Here is a 15,008-nt window from a genome sequence, read left to right as displayed (position 1 = left end):
TGACTTTTACACTCACAGCACATTGGACTCCATTTCCCACAATCCATTGCACTGACGACATGCACAGCTGTTCACCATTATCTCACCCACACCTGATTATCATTTCACAATCACTCACTCACTATTTAAGCCTGGGACTTGCTCTTGCTCTCTGCCGAGTATTGTTAGCGTTTATCACTCTCATAGTGATAGCTACTCTACGGAGTCGTAGTCTTGCCTAGCCTGTTTACCTGTGTTTTTGATACCTGCCTTTGTTTCCTGGATTTACCCCTTCGCCTCTGCCGTTTGGACTCTGTTCGCTCCCCGTTTGGACTATTGCTCTCGTTTCTGGATTATCTCTCTGCCTTGCCCCTTTGGATACGGTTCGCTGATCGTCGACCCACGCTTGCTCCACGGATTGCTGTGTCTTGCCCTTGCCATACCTGTTTGCCACTATCTGACCCTGCCTGTTTACTGACCATGTTTTATAATAAAACTTTGCATATGGATCCGCACGTCTCACGTCTCGTCAGCCCCGTTACACATACTGTATTTAAACAATACAAATTTGCAGTTTTTCCAGTTGATAATTCTGTGCGAAATTATGTAGCTGTGCAATCCCAGCAGCCAACAAGCATTAAAGGCCAGTAAGGTGTTTTGATTGGTGACTGGTTTAATTATAAAATTGTTTCAGTATATTCCTGTTAGCATTTATTAGCTGAGGTAGGGGTTAGGATTTGTTTCTTCTGTGAAACACAGACCACATTTGTTTTTGTGAATTGTGGGGACATTCCATAGGCGTAATGGTTTTTATACTGTACAAACTGTATTTTCTATCGCCCTATACCAACCCTGCACCTAAACCTACCCCTTACAGGAAACTTTGTGCATTTTTACTTTCTCAAAAAAACTCACTCTGTATGATTTATAAGCCTTTTGAAAAATGGGGACATGGGGTAATGTCCCCATAGGTCACCTTCTCCTTGTAATACCTATGTCATACAAATTTGTGTCCTCATGTCACAAAAACGCATGCGCACACACACACACACACACACACACACACGAAATAATATTTTGAAGAGCACTGGGCTCCAAATATTAGACCCCATATGACGTTCATTGGAAAAAAGATGTGTAGGCCTAATTGTATTAATTTTGCACTTTTAGTGAACTAAATCTTAAGCTTTTTTTTTAAACTACTTGCAGATAATATAATATAAAGTAAATACAATTCCACGTAGTGTAATTAAAGAGACTGACTTAACACGTCTTTTAAAAGTCCTCACTGCAAGAAGCATTGCATTACAAACTGCTTCAGGCAGAGGGCGCCATGGCTCTCTGAATAGGGTGTTGTTTTAGGTTTTTGGCCAAGTATTTTTTAGTAAACAAGCAAAAGCTCCCTGTGTGGCCATTCTTTTGACATACTGATACTTTTTTTTTTGCATAGCTTTAATGTATGCACATGTATCAATTCGGTATTTTGTGACTTGGATTTATGTTTAACAATTTTCACAATGTTTGGCACACATTGTCCCACCACCATGTCAACATGGGATCACACATTATAACTAATTTAATTCAGCTAACCCCTCACTGACAAGACTGGGTGATTTTCTCAGTGACTTCGTTTGGTCGCTGTCGCTGAGCTAAAAAAACAAAAAACAAATCAAACCCAATTTTAATCTGAAGACAAATCAATAATTATAACAATAATGGTTTGATTTCATGATCAGACAGGAATAATAATCTGTTCACAACAAAAGAGTAAGAAAAAAAAAACCAACAAAAAAACATAACCCCAAAAAAGGTCCCCCACAAATATGCAGGAATGAGAACAATGATGCGAATGTAATTGTGCACTCAGATGCTAACATTTTAAACTTGCATCAGTAAATGTCAGTGTTACAGCTTTAAATTTACAGCTGAACCCTGTCTACTCTAGCTGTTTTCCCCTTAAGAAAATCACAGATGCAATCATCTTTAATGGCCTCTTCTTTTGACGTAAGCATTGTACTCAGCTGGGACGTATTAGAGAAAAAATTATGGTAAATTACTGAGGATTTTAACCTGCATGTAAAAAAATGGATTTTCAGGTCACTGTCAATGAGTCTATCTTCTCTGACCCATTTGTCTGAACATGTGGAGGCAGGGGACAAATGAGAAACACATGGCTAGGAGTTCATTCACAAGAGAACGGCTTAATTACCAAATCTGAATAGATCTCCTTCCATGGAGGGGGGATGGCTTCTTTTTCTTGGAGAATGGGGAACCCCAGCCCACTGTAGACCCAAGAATCCTGTATTCAATTGCTGGTTGCCAGGGCAATGGCTTTAGAGGTGCTAGAGTTTGGAAGGCAGCAGGACTGCCTGCAACAACACTGAGAATCCAGGGTGATGGTAGGCTCTTAGAAAGCATGCTGGCTCACTCAACCTGCCTGCAGTCAAGATCAGCACCTGCCGAAAGCTTGCCAGACCTCTGCAGTCTGACAACTGCAGGTGGGAGGCGGTTCTTCGTTATTATAAATCACTGTCGCTGACATCTTTAGTAGCATTCTTGCTAGAAGAGTCACTTGCACCTATGACTTCATGTATCTGTACATTGTTTATAGAGCTGATTTTTATTGCTTTTCTAGAGCTATTGTTGAAACAGTTAGAATTTGTGTATGCGTATATAGCTGTAGGGTTTAGGAGCAGGTGTTGTAATGTTCAGTAGCTCATTAACGACACAGATCTTTTGGCTTCCTTGTGAGCCCGGGCCCTTAAGTGTCTCTATTAACATTTTTGTTGTAAAGTGTGAGAGTGACCTGCTTTGACCCTGTGTGCCCCAACAAGAGCAGGTCATGTTAGCACAATATGGAGTTTTCTACTCAAACTGCATTTGGGTCTTTGTGCTTAAATGTCTCCTTCGTGTCCATGATGACCTATTTATGTCTTAAATTGCCATCTTGAGTTTTTAAAAAATATATCAAATTCTGTGTTACGAACAGCAATTATAACATTATTTCAAAGCTACATAAATTATTCATTTGTTAATTATTTTATTTTGTGAAAAAGCACGCTTTAGAATACTTTTTAGCGTACTTAGCATGCTACAGTACACTTACGTGCTACTGAATGTAAAGTTTTTTAACTCTTAACTGCATGCTATTTGCAATTAAATGAAAATGTATTATTGTTAAAATTTATATTAAATTCAATGATCTGAGCTTGAGAGTTCATTTACATTTTTATATGTAATTTCATTATTCTGTAATTTCATTATACTGCCAAATGGTGAATTAAAATGTACATTAAAGTACGGTGGCCGAGAGAGCTCAATGCGCTGCAAATAGAAAAAAACACCTGCGAATTAAGAAAACAACTTCATCAATTTGACAACACACACGCTGCAAATGCTCACAACACAACCAAACAAAGAAACCCGCTGCAAATAAAATTATGTGAGCATTGGCAGCACCTGCTGTCAAACTGATGAAGAGGTTTTCTTGATTTGCTGGTGCTTTTTCTATTTGCATGTGTTTTCTGAAGTTGCAGCGCGTTGAGCTCTCTCGGCCACCGTACTAAAGTAATTAAACATGTTTGTCTTGCATTTAAATATACAGTGCCCTCCACTAATATTGGCTGCCTTGGTAAATATGAGCAAAGGCGACTGTGAAAATAAATCTGCATTGTTTATCCTTTTTATCTTTCATTCAAAAAATTCCAACATATCACTGAAGTAAACAATTGAAAGTGGGGGGAAAATCTCATTGTGAAATAAATGCTTTCTCTAGTTCATGTTGGCCACAATTATTGGCCTTTTCCCAGGGTAACAGCTCTGAATTTTCTCCTATAATGCCTGAAGAGTTTGGAGAACACCTGATAAGAGACCAGAGACCATTTTCTTCATACAGAATCTCTCCAGATCCTTCAGATTCACAGCTCCATGTTAGTACTTCTTCTCTTCAGTTCACTCCACTCATTTTCTGTAGGGTTCAGGTCAGAGTAATTTGTGTTTATTTTTATGTTTGTTTTGGATTGTTGTCCTGGTGGAAGATCCAAACACGGCCCATTAAACGATTTCTAACAGAGGCAGTCAGGTTTTGATTTTTTATCTGTTGGTATTTGATAGAATCCATGATGCCATGCATCTGAACAAGATGTTCAGGACCTCTGGCAGAAAAACAGGCCCACAACATTAAAGATCCAGCAATATATTTAACCATGGGCATGGGGTACTTTTTTATCCCTGTTTGTATTAAACTCATCTGGTGGGTTTGCTGCCAAAAAGCTATTTTTTCAGTTTCATCTGACCATAGAAGCCAGTGCCATTTGAAGTTCCAGTCGTGTCTGACAACTGAATTTCCTGGAGTTTGTTTTTGGATGAGTGAGGAGAATTTTCCTTGAAACCCTCCCGAACAACATGTGGTGATGTAGGGGATGTTTGATAATTTTTTTTAGGTTTCTGACCTCAAGACTCAGCTAATCTCTACAATTCTCTAGCTGTGATCCTTGGAGAATCTTTGGCTACTCAAACACTCCTCCTCACCATGCATTAGGACGATATAGACACATCCTCTTCCAGGCAGATTTTTAACATCTTTAGTTGATTGGAACCTCTTAATTATTACCCTGATGGTGTAAATGGGGATTTTCAATGCTTTAACTCTTTTCTTACAGCCACTTTCTATTTTGTGATGCTCAACAATCTTGTTCTGCACATCAGAATTATATTCTTAGGTTTTACTCCTTGTGATGGACGATTAAGGGAATTTAGCCTTCGTGTGTTCCTCATATTTATAATCCTGTGGAACAGAAAGTCATGGCTGGACAATTTCATGCTCCTAGTCACCCTAGTGTGTTAAACATTGTAAATATGAATGGGAAAATACTTCAGAGATATTTTACTCATAAGAATTTCTAGGGGTGCCAATAATTGTGACCAGCATTCATTGGAAAAAAACATTTATTTTATCATGAGACTTTCTCCCCACTTTCAATTGTTTTACTTCAATGATAGGTTAGAATTTTGTGATTTTTTTGAGTGAGGGATCAAAAGGATAAACAATGCAGATTTATTTTCACAGCTGCTTTTGCTCATATTTATCAAGGCTGCCAATATTAGTGGAGGGCACTGTATTTGTAATTATGCATTTGTAATGATGAAGGTGCAGTTACAGGTAAAATTATAATCAAGAACTCACATGGGCTTTGGGATGTTCATTAAACACATTAAATCAAATAATATTTGAAGCACAACAAAACACTATTAAAACAATGATTTAAAATGTACTTTAAAGTAAAACTTTTTACTTGATATTAATATGTGTTCTCTTTCAGTACACTTAAGTTGCATTTCATTTCATTCATATTATATATTCTGCAAGTACAATGTTTTTAAAAGAAATGTTTAAGATTTAAAGTACAATACAAGTGCACATTCAGTACAATCAAGCACACTTCTTGTTCACAAAGGAAGACTTGTATATTGGAATTGTGTGAATTCTTCCAACATGAGAGTGAAAAAATAACAGAATTTTCTATTTTTCATTTCATTTTCATATTTCTTTAAAGACATGATATATTTAAAATACAAACTAATAGGCTTAGATAATCCACACTCTTGTTTAATTCATAATTATATATAAAAAAGGTCATTCCTAATAAACATCTGTGAGTATACAAGTGATGTCGGATAGCTTACAATAAATAAGTAAGAATATTAGCTTTCTGTTAGATGATCAGGAACATGTCATTGAAGTTTGGGCATGTGTGAGATTTATAGTCTAGCTGAAGGGTCAGGAGAAAGTGTTTGAAGTGCAGCACCAACACAAGAGATGCAGTGCTTTGGAGCGGTGCCACAACTTGACCTCAGAGGTTAAAGGGCAAATGCAGTGATCAACCTGTGGTGGAAAACAAGCCTAGATTGAGGGTGGAAAATAGGGTGGGGTTGCTGGCTGACAGGAACAGGCCTCTAAATGTTACCGTGCTGCACCTGTTCTGAGGAACTTATTTTCCACAACAAGTGGACAGATATAACCAGCTCTTGGCCCCTCCTTGCTAGAGCAGAAGAACGCAGTGCTGGGGTAACAAGTGCAACACATTACTGTCATGCACTGTGTGTCAACGGGTTGTAGGAGCTTGATATTTATATACTCCCAGCACTCAGTGTGGAAAATATTCTGTAAATCTCAGCGGCTGTAAAGCTGCTCCGAGAACCCCTGGAAAAATATCTGCCTCGAGCTGGATAGCATCCGCTTAATAGGCTAAATATAGGCCAACTTTGTCTTAAAGGTGGCTAAAAGTAGCAGCTGGAATTATAATAGTGTGCCACTATGTAATGCAGTTCCATGCACTTTATAAACAGAATCCCCTGTTTTTACACCACAGAAGTTTTCGTTGATATCTCAGAAACTTTTTTATCATTTGCAGCCTATACTAAGCTCATATAATCATGCTTAACAAATGCCTCACTGTCACATATTCATTTTGAGAGATTTGGCTTGCATGGAATACAACCAAATTTATCTACAAGATGGAAATAGACGTGAAAGACACACACACACACACACACTTCTTTTCTTTTTTAATTTCAGCTTTTGAATGGTATATCCTAGTCATCTGAAATATGAAATATGAAGTAGCACAAACTGTTTTCAACATTGATAATAAAAAAAAAAAAAATCTTAATAAATGAGCACCAAATCAGCATATTGATTTCCGCTGGATCATGTGACACTGGAGTAATGGCTGCTGAATATTCAGTTTTGCCCTAACAGGAATACATTATATTTGAATATAAATTGGTATTTATGTTTTTCATTTATTTATTTATTTTTTATATATTAATAAAAAATAAAAAAAAGGTTTTCACATATTGAGAGATTTGGCTTGAATGGAAAACAACCAAATTAATCTACTAGATGTAAATAGACACAAAAACACTATTGTTATTATTCATCAACAATAGTCTCACATTTATTACTGATTGATCAATATATTACTTAGTACTTTTGACCAATTTAATGTCTTTGCTGGAAAAAAATATTTCCTTTTCTTTCTTTCTTTCTTTTTCTTTTTCTTTTTTAACTTTACAAACATTTAAATGGTATATCACAGTTTTAAGAAATATGAAAGGGCACAAACTGTTTTCAACATTGATAATAATAATAATAATTCTTGAGCACCAAATCAGCATATTAGAATGATTTCTGAAGGATCGTGTGACACTGAAGACTGGAGTAATGGCTGCTGAAAATTCTGCTTTGCCATCACAGAAATAAATGACATTTCAAAATATATTAATTTTTAATATTATTTCATAACATTACTATTTTACCATATTTATCATAGAATAAATGCAGAATTAGCATAGGAAACTTTTAAAAAGCCTAAATATGTTGGAACATGCAGGCTGAGGTGTCACTCCTTTTCACCCAGAAATGAAAATTCTGTCATTAATTACTCACCCTCATGTCGTTCCAAACCCGTAAGACCTTCGTTCATCTTTGGAACATAAATTAAGATTTTGATGAAATCTGAGTGCTTTCTGACCCTGCATAGACAACAACAGAACTACCATGTTCAAGGCCCAGAAAGGTAGTAAGAATATAATTAAAATAGTCCATGTGACATCAGTGGTTCAACTTTAATTTTATGAAGCTAGGAGAATAGTTTTTGTGCGCAAAGAAAACAAAAACAATGACTTTATTCAACAATTTCTTCTCTTCCGTGTCAGTCTTTGACGTGTGTTCATAAGAGAGCCACGGCAGTGTGTGAGTGTGCATTTCTCTGCTTGAAACAAGGCGCAGTACATCTGGGTTCTACAGCAGCACCACATGCATGTGCTGTGGTTCTCTCATGAAAAATATCTTAATCTGTGTTCTGAAGATGAATAAAGGTCTTACGGGTTTGGAACGGCATAGTGACAAGGGTTTCATTTTTGGGTGAACTATCCCTTTAATTCAAATAAAGATGTAATTCAAATTTTACTGTTTTCCTCATGGCATTGTTAAAGTAAACCTTTCACCCCTAGGTCTCCAACTCAGTCCAAATGTTGATTCTCTGAGAGTCAAACTGTGATTAACAGAACAAGGAATGTGGAAGATATGGGCTGTGGGGGTACATTGGCTGCTAGAGTTTGGAGACACAGGTGCTCTATGTGGAAATGGAGAGAGCTGACTCATTAGAGCAATTGGAAACTCTCTGAATTCCACTCCTTCTTGCCAGAGGCAAGTGAGAATGGAAGCCCTCCTGCTTGGCCTATTCTTCAGTTGGTCAGAAATAGTCCCTCAAGATCTATTTTTGACATATCAGAAGCAGTATAGGGGTGGGCCAATGCCTGCCTCACCATGGTTACAACATATTTTTAGAGTTGGGACACCTCTTTTGTGGAGTCACAGTGGTTATAGTTAGCACCATCAGCATCAGCTGACGAAAACGTCATGGAGCATAGTGACAAGGGGGTCAAGATCACGTCTGCCATTGAGGCCTTTAGTTTATCCAGCTCTTTCTCAGTCAGCAGCTACAATAGATTTAGTCAACAGCTACAACCAGACGGGAACACCTGCATGGTTAATATGAAGAAGACTTGCTTTAGCAGACAGTGGGATTGGTGGACTATGGCTAAGGAATGAGATGAATGTAAATTTAGATGAAGGTTTGGTCATGCTGGCTCCAGTCAGGATAAACAAACAAATTCCAGTCTGTGTCTGCAGTGTCATGGCTATGGTAAAATACCACAGAGACTTGCAGACAGAGCCAAACCTCTGTCCTAGCTGCCTTAGAGCTTAATATGGGAACCTGTTGGTGCTGAGTTATTAGGCCCTTGACATGTGTAGTATTTTTTGCTCTGTGGAAGCCCAAGGACCATGAAGAAAAAAATGAAACTGGGTATAGTCTGAAAGGTCCTAGGAACAAACCATGAAGTTAATCTTCACATAGCTTGGTTCACAAGGTCCTCAGTAATCAAAAATAGTTCTCCTGTAAAGCACTAAAAATACGGGCAATGTTGGCATTTCAGAGTGAAACAATATTCAATCAGAAAAAATGTGAAAGCAAAGGTTCATTTTTCAACTGTTCAATTTTCAATTGTGAGTGCACGTTGACTTCAGTGTTTAGGATGGCACAATAAAGTGAGAACTATTGACAACTTCTGACACAATTAAACCAAACAGTGTTACTTCATGGAAAACAAACTAATAAAAATATAATATAACCTTAGAATAACCTGGCATAAAATGATGCGCTCCACTATTAGTTACACCATGTGAAATACACTGCTCCCCATTTTTAAGGTCCTCTGTATTCCCTTCCAATGTTAACTATATTGTGAATCTTCTCACACCATGCATCAATATTGGATACCTTAGGAATGACAATGTTGCATAATGTGAGATGACTGCAGATATCGCAGTCTGGAAGTGAGGTTGTATCTAATGCTCAGAGAGTCCATGTGCATTTGCACACTAGATCCTGCTATAATTTGGTTCATTGGATTCATTGCTAAGAACAGTAGATGTTGTTTCTGGGGTGCTTGGCTCCATTATTGCTTGCAGCTGTATTTATCTGTAAATATGACATCCCCTTATCAACACATAATGTGTATGGTATGTGAATATTTGTGTGTGATGTTTATATAGGTTGAGCAATCATAATTCAGCTTGGTTCTTGTAATAACTAGCAACTGACTCAACTGGCAATAATTTTCGTGAATTATTTTTAAATATGAAAAATATTCTATATATGGTGTGGACTCATTGTCCTATTTTTTCATCAGTGATTAGACAAATGCAGTCTTCCTATTAAATATTTCTCTCAGACGAAAGAAAACGGAGATTAAGACCCTTACTGATGGAGTTTTGGCATGGTACAATTATGGCATGCAGTTGGCCTCCATCCACCTACCAATAAACATATATATAAAATGTGAGATGTGAAGTCAAACGTTCAACAATCTGTCTGACCCATAATGAGCAGACATGGAAGCCCACAGCAGTTGTTTCTAGTTTATTTCATCTGTTCATATTATACTATACAGGACATGTTATTAGAAAAATATTTTATTGTTTGCTTTGAAATTTCTTCATTACAAAACCATAACCTGAAAAACCATCACAACTACCATTATAACAACTTTCTAAGGTCACACACAATGTACAGCATATTGTGATTACAGTTTGTTCATTTAATTCAAAGAGTATACAGTATATCAATCAATATACCAGACTCTTGAGTTTGTGAGGCACTTTGATTTGACAAACTTTGGCACTATAACTTACCCTGACTACCCACAACCCAGTACATATTAGGACATGGGGCAGCACCCGGCCTCTTCATGCTTTGTCAGGAGTGATATTCTGGAGAAGGTTTTAAAGCAGCTTCTGCACTGGTATTTCTTGATCTCAGAGTGGGTTTGTAAATGAGCCCGAAGGTTTGAGCGGTCAGCGAATGCACGACTGCAGTGGGGGCAGGAGAATGGCTTTTCACCTAAAATGAGAAAATTATTTGAGTTAGGTATTATTATTTTACATCCATTTTCAAAATACAATGTCATTTTCAAACTTCTTTCAGCAGTAGTTCACCCAAAATTAAATTGTTATTTACTTTTTAAATAATTTTTCTGAGTTGGGAGTATACCTGGAGTGCATATATATATATATATAAATATTAGTGCTGTCAAACGATTAATCGCGATTAATCACATCCAAAATAAAAGTTTTACATGGTTTACATTATTTGTGTGTGTACTGTGTATATTTATTTTATATATATATATATATATATATATATATATATATATATATATATAAAAAATACACATGCATATATAGTAAATATTTAAGAAAAGTGTTACATTTATATATTAAATATATCTATATATAAATATATACATGTAAATATTTTCAAAATGTATGCTGTATGTGTGTCTTTATATATAAACAGTACACGCACAAATTATGTAAACAGAAACTTTTATTTTGGATGCGATTGATCGAAATTAATCGTTTGACAACACTAGTATACATATATAAAAATACAAATTTAGTCTTTCTACTAAATGAATTCCTAACTTAATTCTCACTCAATTCAATGTATTATGTGCCGTTTCTCTGCAATTCAATCGTTTCTTTGACATTTCCTAGCAATCTAGAGTGGAAATAGTTTCAAAGTAAATCCTACAATCCTTTTTTCAGTGTACTGACCCTCATGTCATTCCAGCCCTGTATTATATTCTTTATTGAAGGAAACACAAAAGGTGATCTTAGACAGAATGTCCTTGCTTCTGTTTTCCATACAGGGAACATGGATGGTGATTTAAACTACTTTAAGCTCCAGAAAGGACAGAAAACACTATAAAAGTATAAAATGGTCCATACAACTTTTGCACTATATTACAAGTCTTCTGAAGCCATACAATAGCTTTGTGTGAGGAGGAGAAGACTAAACTTTATAACATTCCCCTTAACATTTGAAATTTGCCATGACATGATGGCGTTTTAATATCAGTGATGTCAAAAAAGCACAACATGTTTAAAGGCACCTTTTATAATTCAGCAGAGGTGGAAATGAGATTTCATTTACTCACCCTCATGTCATTCCAAACCTTGATAACTTTTCTTATGCAGAACACAAAACGAGATATTTTGAAGAAAGTTGGCAACCAAACACTTTTGGATTCCAATGACTTTTTCATTGTATTGAGAGAAAAAAAAAGTCCGAAAGAAAAGAAAGTTAATTGGAACCAAAACTGTTTGGTTCTCAACATTACTTAAAATATCTCATTTTGTGTTCAGCAGAAGACAGACATGCATACAGATTTGGAATGACATGAGGGTGAGTAAATGATGACAATCTTCATTTTTGGGTGGACCTTTAAGTTTTTGTCAGTTCATTGCTTAAGACTTGTAATATCACATGTTGTATAGACTCATATACACTTTATATTGTTTTTTAATCTATTTTTTTATATATATGGAAAGTAGCACTGACAGCCTGCTTAAAGTTCTTATTTTGTGCTACACAGAAGTATAAAATATTATTAAATGACATGAGTGAATAAACAATTACATTTAAGTTTTAAGTGACATTTCTTTAAAAATACATTTTACAGCTTTCCAATGCAGTAAATACAAAATTGTCCCTACAAGTGTACATAGGTTGTGAACGTACCTGTGTGTGTGCGAATGTGTCCCTGAAGTAGCCAGGGCCTAGAAAAGGCTTTTCCACACAGTTTACAGACACATGGCAGCGTGTGTGTCCGTATGTGCATCTTCAGCGCCCCTAGACTCACATACTCCTTGTCACAATACTTGCAGCTAAAGTACTTTTGGCATTGCCACTGACAGTGAATTTGCCTCTGGCTGGCCAGACTAGATAAGGTCAAGAAAGCTTTCTGGCAGTCAAAGCATTCATCACTGTGCTCCTGAGTGTTGCCAGTGGTGCTCAGTCCCAAAGGCGACACAGGGACATTGTCTTGTAGTTCTCTCTGGGAAAGCTGAAATGACCGTGCAGGTTTTGTACACTCCAGCATTGGGAGCGCAGGCTGCATGTCTCGAAGGGGACTGGACGTTACAGGTAGGGGGTAAGTGATACCCAGAACTGTGTCGTCCATGGGCAGGCTTGGGTGGGCAGGCTTGGGTGGAGGCGCACAGATCCCTGAACTGATGGGGTTCATCCGCAGAGTGGGGCTCAATGCGGAGTTCCCAAGAAATGGCGCAGGAAACAGAGTCTCATGGGGATGAAGTATTTTGAGTTTGGAGCTTGAAGATTCAATATGAATCACCTCTGTGGAGATATGTAATGCACATGATCACGTCAAATGGTGTGACATTCTTATAAAGTGCATTAATGGATATCAACATTTACATATAGAGCTAAATGTATTAATAATTCCCAAAGATTATTTCATGCTGACTGTTGAGAATCAGCCAGATAACCCTGCATTTAATTGATTGGATTTAGTTTAATAAATACACATAAAATCAACTTAGTGTAATTAAGAACAAAATTAAATTGTGTTCTGTGTTGGGTTCGTCTTACAATTCAAACAAACAGAACTATGTTCTCATAGAGCCACAATGTTTACTTTTCAGGGCAAATCAACCCATAAATCACTTACTACGTAAAAGTTTACAAATTAGTAATAGATATATTCCTATGGGCACATTTTATTGACCAATAAACATTAGCAAAGAGAAATAGAGAGAGGGAGAAAGAGAAACAAGAACTCTCTCTCATAATTACCGATTCTTATTTTTGATTTCCTCCAAGATATACTTTTGGTAAAGATGTTATGAGTGGGCCAATAGTGGAGAACAAAACCATAGATTTTAAGGCACTGCAGGGTAAAAGCATCCTTAAGGAACACTATATCCCTCTTCAGCTTTTCTAATAGGACTCTTCAAACCCCAAAGCGAGTCCCTCTTTTGTGAGAGATTGAGCCATGCTAAACTCCAGGCACGTTTGAGATATTCAGTCTTCATACGTTTCTCATTATCTACTCATCATGACTTTATAGAACATCTGTGGCCAATCATACAGGCCTATATGAAGAAGTTGAAACATTTGAAGCAGTGACAGGCTATTTTTTTATTCGTGTATATTGATCATGAAAACCTCCTATTAACAGAAAGACAACATGTAAAATTTGTACTTTTTAAAAAGTCTCAGTCAGGGAAATATTCATAAAATCTTAAGGAGTCTGCACCATCAAGCATTTTATAAGTCATGCCCATGTTAACTATTTTGTACTTTCCAGATATGTAGGCTACTACTAATTGTAATATGTCTATTATGTAGGCTACTGCTAATACTAATTTTAGTTAATTTATAATGCAAAACATCATTTAATTTCCCCCTTCAGTCATTCACATTCACAAGCTATATAGGCAATATATAAACAGCATTTATTAAATTATTATTAAATGTGTTTATAGCCTATTAAAACTGCATTTACATTTTTCTAAATATTGTCTTAATATTACTACGATGCCAATATCGAAACAAAATCCAATATGATATAATAAAATAATAATAGCCTAATCAAACTATTAAAACAAATAGAGATCTGTGGCAAGGCGGAACAAACAGCAATTAGACAAATATTAGACAAACGAGAAACGTAATATTTAGTTTGAGTCTGAAAATAACTTACCGTGGTTTTCTGAATCCAACACACCATAATCAGGCTTCTTATTAGTGAGGTGTTTCTTCACCAAGAAAGACCTTGGCATCGTATCTTGGGTGTTTGAAAGGAAATCTGACTAGCGCTGGTAGATCTGCACGAGCAAGAGTTTTAAATGAGAGATGGTCTGTTGAATAAATAGCTGATGCTTGGAGGTTGTCTTTGCGCCACATTCTCGAGTCAGGTGCAGGCTAGACGGAAATTATCATAGACATCTTGCTCAACCAATCAGAAATCAAGAACAAGTGCAAGGGGGCGGAGCCATGTTTGTGCCGCAGCAAACAGGTGCGATTAAAACAGCAGAAATGTATTTTGATGAAACATATGGCACGTCTTTCGCCAGTGAGTAGTTTTTGTTGTTGTTGTTGCTTTGAGAGAGAGAGAAAGACAAGTAGGCTAATAGCTTTTAGATCAAACTTATTTTAGACAGTACATGAGTGAAAATATTTGGGTTAATCATACTTAAATGAATAAATAATTAGCCTAAACAAACAAACAAACAAATAAACGAAAAAAAATCTTAATGAATAGGCCTACATATGAGTAAATAATGAATTTCACAACAAAAATGTCCCACTGAAACGTCTAGAATAAATGTAAAAATTTAATTAAATTTAAAGAGTCCATAATATGTTCAACTTTATCTTCATTAATATTCTTTCTATTGCATATAGGGAAGAGAATATAACACATTTATATTAATATAATTTAATGTCAATATCAATATAATTCTATTTTTCTGTGCTGTGTCTCAAACTTTTAGAACCTTCCCATATTTGTACAATGAACCAATGCAATGCAACTTTTCATGTCCAGCAAAGTCCTGTTCAACCTACTCCACTTCTGAACGGGGTTTGGTGTGT

The 15,008-nt window shown here is 36.3% G+C and overlaps 1 protein-coding gene across 1 annotated transcript; it reads right to left on the bottom strand.

Annotated features, from left to right (window-relative positions):
- Positions 1 to 10,266: 10,266 nt before the first annotated feature.
- LOC306885608 (zinc finger protein SNAI2-like) lies at positions 10,267 to 14,194 on the bottom strand (the record flags this gene model as incomplete). The annotated part of the gene is made up of 3 exons (XM_079442254.1): positions 10,267 to 10,448; positions 12,132 to 12,746; positions 14,116 to 14,194. 3 exons carry the CDS (start codon positions 14,192 to 14,194, stop codon positions 10,267 to 10,269), a joined length of 876 nt encoding a protein of 291 aa, XP_079298380.1.
- Positions 14,195 to 15,008: the final 814 nt, after the last annotated feature.

This window comes from Barbus barbus (assembly GCF_936440315.1).
Source record: "Barbus barbus genome assembly, chromosome: 1".
Taxonomy (NCBI): domain Eukaryota; kingdom Metazoa; phylum Chordata; class Actinopteri; order Cypriniformes; family Cyprinidae; genus Barbus; species Barbus barbus.
This window is presented reverse-complemented; position numbering and strand designations above follow the sequence as displayed.